Below are 6788 nucleotides of genomic sequence, written 5' to 3'. Positions count from 1 at the left end.
ATGGCATTATTTTTTTTAAGTGTTTATTTAAAAAAAATTAAGTTTAAACAAACCAGTCCATAATGTTCTTATGATTTTTAAAAACCACCACAGATTTGCCCCCTCTAATGACTGGATTTTTTGTGGTGTTAGTTGTACCAACTAAGTTCCTCAAGCCTAATTAACCTCGAACTGTGTTCTAAGTTGTGGTTAAGTTGTGATTAGATATATGGAAGTCGTGGTTAGAAGCTATTGACTATTGATCTTACCCCAAAAAGGATTTCTACAAATATCCTCTTCTGCCTTCAACAAAGCTTCTAAACATAACTAGTTGCTCTAAATTCCAAGTAACTTCAAATCCGATTTAGATGTCTTCTGGATCTTGGAGCTGAGTGTACAAGTTCTAGTTTAGAATTACCTAGAATTTTACTTATGCTCAAGTAGGATAGAAAGCTGTGTTCTAAGTTCATGATTATAGTGCTCTTGATTTGTCATTTTAGACATTGGATGCTAAATTTGGAAAATCCTTAAGGATTGCTGGTAAAATTTGGCATTAGAGACTATGAGATGACTAGTAATATGTTAATGCATATCCTAGGACCGTTTGAACCCAGAAAAGCTAATTTGGACAACTAGAAGTGTTTAATCAATAGTGTGACATGGTTAACACATGACTTCCAATCTTGACATTTAAGTTTTTACTTGTTCCTACCCTCATTGTGAGGCAGGATAACCAAACATGATCCATATTTTGACATATTGAAACAAACTTGTTGCTTTAATGAAAAAGTATGTTACATTGAACACAACTCTTACTCAAACACCCGTATTTGTATGAGATATGAAGGCCCATCGTTATTAAAATTAGAAAAATCTTATTATGAGTCATTTCAAAAAAAGACAGACTCCATCTTCAACTGCAAAAACACAATTCCAGAAATATCTAGTCTCAACCAAGAAATCCCCACAATGGGTTTGACCTTGGAACACTTATTACAGAAGTCAAGTAAGATTAAAAAAATGACACCAACAAATTTCAAAAGAATCCAACGATATTATCTTAATATCGCGCCACTGTTGAATATATTACACAGATTGCTCTCCTGTAATTAACCTTCCAGTGCGGAAGCTCCAGAGATAATCTCTATCAATTCAGTGGTGATTGATGCTTGACGAGTTCTGCCACAAAATAAACAAAGACCAGTGAGTCCAATCATAACATAATTTAACACTCTTAATTGAAATTTTTTTATTAAAAAGCCCATGCATGCATACATGATTACATGGGAATAACGTACTACACTGTGATGCATTAATAAGGTGTAGTCCAATAAAAACTCTATACGGTTGAATTCATAAACCAATGTCAGTTAGCAAGACATTTTTTTGTCTCTCTTTTCTGTGTCATACCAAGACACCTCTTTTTATATCTCTCTGGTGCCTACTAGGGAACGGATGTCTTCCTGTCATTTTTTCATATTTCCCAACAAAGACGGTACCAACTAAAATATGCATGTAGAAGAAGAGAAAGAAAAGGAAACCTGTTATAGGTGAGGGTGAGACGATCAAGCATATCCCCAGCATTCCTGCTAGAGCTGTCCATTGCAGACATTCTTGCTCCTTGCTCACTACAAGCATTCTCCAACACAGCATTGTACATGACCTATATATAGCAAAGTAGTGTAAAAATAAAAGTAGACCATGATGTCAAAAGAAAGACTTTCAAATCAAGATAACATTTCTAAATCAATAGGTATATAAAAGAAAACAACACAAAGCTGAAAAGGAAATCCATTAAAAAGTAAAAGCATACCAAAGAAAGTTCTTCTGAAATTTTTATTCTAATAGATAGAAAGAGTAGTTATATTATGTGTATATAAAACAAAAAAACTGATATCAATATCCCAAAAAGCTCATAGTAGTTTTCCATCCATGAATTCAGAAAATCATCTGATCACAAGGCCAAAGTGTATTTGTCACAAACTCAGGAATCCTCTACAGTTTGAATTACAAAAAAGCAACCACAAGAACAATCGAAAAAGGAAAGGGGTTGGCAGTGAAACATGAAAAACTGAACTTATGTCCACCTTAGTGAGTGAATCTTGTTTATCAAAATTTGTACCCATATTGAGGTTGAAAATCAATTCAGGATTTGTCCATGAAAAGGTCCATCAAAGGAAGAATCACACATTTTAGTAGTTTAGTCTATGTCATATACAATCTAGAGCATAGTTTTAAAAACCGACTTGGACCGACCATTTGGACAGGTAACCAAAACCACTGATACAGCCGGTCCGAGCCAGTTATTGGATCGTTCGTGTCCTTGACTTGTTGGGAACGGGAGCAAACCAGCCAAGTTTCCAAATGAACCGGCAAACCGATAGATGTAGTGACTGGTTATTGAACCGAGTTTCCAAACTTGATTTTTTTTATTTGTGCAGCTTTACTTTTTCGATCAGTGCACAATAGCCCTAGCTGTCTAAATCTGCTTCAGCAGCATACTTTCTCGATCTGCATGCACAACAGCTAGGCATTGTCTCACGTAATAGACATGCACAGCTTCCAATGCTGTCACACTATAATACAACTAGCCAAAAACATTTTTTTACAAAACTAACTACTACAACTTTAGCATTGCAGGTCGTGCATCCTTGGTGCTCAGGTCTCTCATACATCTTCACATGTTTTTGTTATAAACATATATAAACATTAGCAGACAAAACTGCCATTTTGGGGGTTATTATATTAAATATTTAAAATTTAAAAGATCATAATAAAATATATATATATATATATATATATAATCTTTAAAATAATTATGAATGATAAATAATATAATATTAATCTAGATTTGAACTTGAATATTGAGCTCGTGAAATTATACTAATTTTTTTGTGATATTTTTGCTTTTTTAAAGACCCGGTATAAAATTTTCAATTTTTTTGAATACAAACCAAGTCATGCAGGTCAATTAGCGACCCATTGGTTTGACCAATTGACCCAGTGACTTGATTGGGTTGATCACCGGTTCAATTTTTAAAACTAATCTAGAGGCCACCAATTACAATTCTATAACAACCTTTTACCTTGCAGAGATAAGGTTGCATATACCTCAAGAGTCAAGCGATAATTTTATTTTGCCATCCGTTTAGGAAAAGTTGAAAAATTGGATGGATATGTAAAAGATATCTTTCTTTTCAACCACTTTGACATGTATGAAAAAATATTCTGAGTTTCATTTCCTATGAGATAAATGAAAAAATGTTACTAACATGACAAGAGGAAAATTTCCTAAAGCAAAACTCGTACGGGTAAATTTCCTTGCATTGTTGCTTTTTAAAATTTCAGTTGATCAGAATCGGATGTTTAGATAATATTCATTAGTGTAATAAAGTAAATAAATATAAAAAGAAAAAAAAAGCCAGCAGCATAGTTTGTCAAAGTTTTTGAAAATTACTCACACAAGAAAACTGGAACTCAGCCAGATTCTGAAGAATTTCAGCTTTTGTCTCGCCACCTTCAATCTCATATGAATCCAATTCCCCAAGCTTTCCTCCTGATTCAGCCTCTCTCTCAATAACCTACATGAAAATCACCTTCATAAGATTGAACAAGTAAATAGCATAATACCAAAGCCTATCATTGCAAAATATAACTCCCTTCAGGCCTTTCTACATGCAAAGCAACTGTAAACCCAAAATTTTGCCAAGATTAGATGTTAGGCTCAAGGGACAAAATTTGAAAAATGTAGGGGAAAAAAAATTGACAAATGGAAGTACCTCAGGAGACAGTACAGTTGCAACTGTTGGCAAAAATTGTACAACAGAATGAAATTTGTTGAAAACAATCCTTAATGCGTCATACTCCACATTCTTTAGAATGTCATCTGCCAAGACAGACACCTGAAAGATCCAACAAATAGCATAGGGCAGTGGAGACATTTCAGTGCAAGATTCTGTAAATCATCAAAATCCATATTTATGTATTCAACTAGCTTATTTTGCGGATGAAAAACATTTGCTTAGCTTCATCTTAAGAAAGCTTTAAGACTGGAGAAAAAATCCCCAAAAAATTGTTGAACCAAACATGTGCTATGTTTGAATTTCAACAACAATAACTAAGCCCTATTCACCTGAGTCAGGTTGGCTACAAAGGCCAATAAGCATATTAGGCTCAATCAGAAAATGAGTAATTAAAACCATTTAAAGGAAGGTCATAATTGCAATCTTTCTTTCAACAATTTAATATGTAAGATCAGCTGAGAACTTAATTGCATAAAAAATGTAAAACCCGTGAATTTAAGATTCAAAAGCACACTAAAAGTTCACATGTATAAGATATTCTGTTACTGCTGTCCACCTCAACCTCATTATTTTTCATTGCTTAATTCATTTTTTCCTTAAAAAAGGTAGCCAATAAAAATACCAAACTGTCAAAATCCTCATAATCTTGGCTCCTCTACCATAATTACATTTGAACTAATCAATTCAAAGAAAACTTAATGTTCAGACTTCAATGTAGATTAAAACACACAGGCTCTTGAAAGAAAATGTAGAAGCAGAAATTTAATTATGTAATACTTAACCAATGAGTGGCAGAGAGACACAACAAGCAAACCTGAGTGTAGTTCAGGGGATTTTTCTGCAATTCAGTAAGGCTGAGCGCAATTTGTTTCTTTGAGTCACGCAACAATTGAGCCTTAGCCTTCTCTCCCAATATGACATATTTTGTCTCTTTATCAGGCCCTATTGTAGTAAAATTGTATATAATTAGAAACATAGTTATCAATTTCGGATAGTAGTGGTCAACCCAGAAAACACATTAGTGAGATAGTTGATAGTGGGATGGCCACTATTCTAAAGATTTTAAATACAAATTAAATATTTTATACTACTACACATAAAAATGCTAAAAAAAAATCCAAATTTGAGATATATTCATGATTAATAGTCAAAAGTCATAGTCTTAAGCTGATACAAATAAATAATAACATAAGTCAAGAAAATGAGGACTCAAATAAGTTTATACTTATGCTAAAAGTAGTAAAACTCAGAATACAAAAAAAAAAAAATGGTGAGCAACGCTGCAATTATAAATGAACTGGACTTAGCTCAACCACCAAAGTAGTTCAAGTGAGAAAGATTGTCATTTCCACATGCCTTATAAGGAGAATTCTGTTCATATTTCTAGCCAATGTGAGAAATCTTAACACACCCTTCACACTGTAGACGAACATCTAGAGTGAAGTTGGTTGGACTGGACATCTATAGACATTAAATTGGATAGAGTCGGATACTATACTAAAAATGGACTTGGCCTATGTGAACCCAAAAGATAGCTCAGGATTGAAGAATTACCAAAGTATTCTAACAATATTCCTAAACAAAGTGAGATATCTTAACACACCCAAAACTGGACATCTGCATGTGAACCAACACCCAAAACTTTGTACTAGACATTTAAAATATGAACCATTTCAAATTTACCCTTGTACAAGCAGTATACATGTATCATCTTCATCTGCTATTTTTCATCCCAATAATCTAGGTAAATAATATTTTGGGAACATGCATTACGAATTATGTTCAGAGATTTAAGCTCATAAAATGATCAAACATTACAAACTTATACATTTCGAAACCCTTTCAATTTTAACATTCTAAAAACAATCCAGTCAAACAAAACAAAAAACAGTGTTTAACATCACCCAAATGCAAAAATTACCAGAATTCAATTTGTTCAAAACCCTGCTTATCTTGACAGACGTGGAATTGATTCCACCACAAAGACCTTTGTCCGAAGAGATGGTAACGACAACGTTTTTCTTAACGTCAACACCTTAGACAAACACAAAACCAAAACAAGGTCAGTGCATCAGACAAATAAAATTAAATTCCACACACAACAAACACACTAGTAACACACCACATACCTAATTCATAAAAAAATTCCAATGAAGGAGTTTCACATGTATTAAGATCCCAAAATAGATCACAACAACAACAACAACAACAATAATAATTATAGGATCGCGAAACATACTGGGATCGTCACCGAGAAGAGCGGTGAACGGTTGCCAGAGGCCGCGGGAATTTTCAGTTCTGGTCTGAACGGCCCGCAGCTTGGACGCGGCAACCATCTTCATGGCCTTGGTGATCTTCTGGATATTCCTCACACTCTTCATTCGGTTCCTCACTGCATTATTCATCACATAACGTTGGGAAAAAAATTATCCACAAACGTTAGTTGTTAGTTTATTAGTTTTTGTTCCCTTCTCCCTTCACCACTAAGCCAACCTTCTATCTCTATCACATAATGCTGAAAGAAAACAAAAAAACTCACTGCAGAACGAAATTAAGAAAACGGATCGTACCAACTTGAGTGGAAATGGAGCGCGCGCCATGAGGGGCTTGGTCTCTGAAAGAGAGAAACCAAAAAAGTTCGATTAGTGTGTGAAATCGATCGAGATCTCGAAAATCGAAGAGTTAGGAACTTTGATAAAGAAGAATAATGAGAGAAAGGGAACAAACACTGACTGAGAGATGAGGGAGGAATTGAGAGAAGAGTGGAGGGCGTTGATTGGTTGGGTCAAACGCCTTCCTTCGCGACGCAGAGCTGCAGCCATCGCCATCGTCGTTGTTCTTCTTGGATCGCACTTGCGAAACCCTAGCTAGAGCTGCAACAATATACAAGGGAGTTTTTTTTGTGTGTGTGTGTTGAGGAACAATGCTAAAACACTGCGTTTTCGAATTGAGGAGTACTTTACAGCGTTGTGTTGTCACAAATCCCACGGACTTTTCGATTTTTTC

General features: G+C 34.6%; 1 protein-coding gene across 2 annotated transcripts; it reads right to left on the bottom strand.

Annotated features, from left to right (window-relative positions):
• Nucleotides 1-834: 834 nt before the first annotated feature.
• On the bottom strand, nucleotides 835-6788 carry LOC100813657 (ATP synthase subunit gamma, mitochondrial). Of its 2 annotated transcripts, none has more exons than XM_006581953.4 (9): nucleotides 6516-6788; nucleotides 6353-6396; nucleotides 6022-6174; nucleotides 5704-5817; nucleotides 4597-4724; nucleotides 3759-3881; nucleotides 3441-3560; nucleotides 1521-1642; nucleotides 835-1158 (listed from the first exon to the last, which is right to left on the bottom strand). In XM_006581953.4, the coding sequence occupies exons 1-9, from the start codon at nucleotides 6608-6610 to the stop codon at nucleotides 1089-1091; spliced, it is 969 nt and encodes a 322-aa protein (XP_006582016.1). In that variant the 5' UTR covers nucleotides 6611-6788; the 3' UTR covers nucleotides 835-1088. The 2 variants fall into 2 exon arrangements, with proteins under 2 accessions (XP_006582016.1, XP_040872562.1); XM_041016628.1 differs by having other exon boundaries at nucleotides 6510-6784.

The sequence above is a fragment of the Glycine max genome, chromosome 6 (assembly GCF_000004515.6).
Source record: "Glycine max cultivar Williams 82 chromosome 6, Glycine_max_v4.0, whole genome shotgun sequence".
Classification (NCBI taxonomy): domain Eukaryota; kingdom Viridiplantae; phylum Streptophyta; class Magnoliopsida; order Fabales; family Fabaceae; genus Glycine; species Glycine max.
Note: the sequence above shows the minus strand (reverse complement) of the source record. Positions and strands in the feature narration are given on the sequence as shown.

Excerpts from the sequence above, each read along its gene's own strand:
- LOC100813657 (XM_041016628.1), bottom strand. The coding sequence starts at position 6,610 with ATGGCGATGGCTGCAGCTCTGCGTCGCGAAGGAAGGCGTTTGACCCAA. Across the intron at positions 1,643-3,440 it reads CTGAGTTCCAGTTTTCTTGT|GTCATGTACAATGCTGTGTT; the intron begins GTGAGTAATTTT and ends TGCTATATATAG. Across the intron at positions 1,159-1,520 it reads CTCACCCTCACCTATAACAG|AACTCGTCAAGCATCAATCA; the intron begins GTTTCCTTTTCT and ends ATTTTGTGGCAG.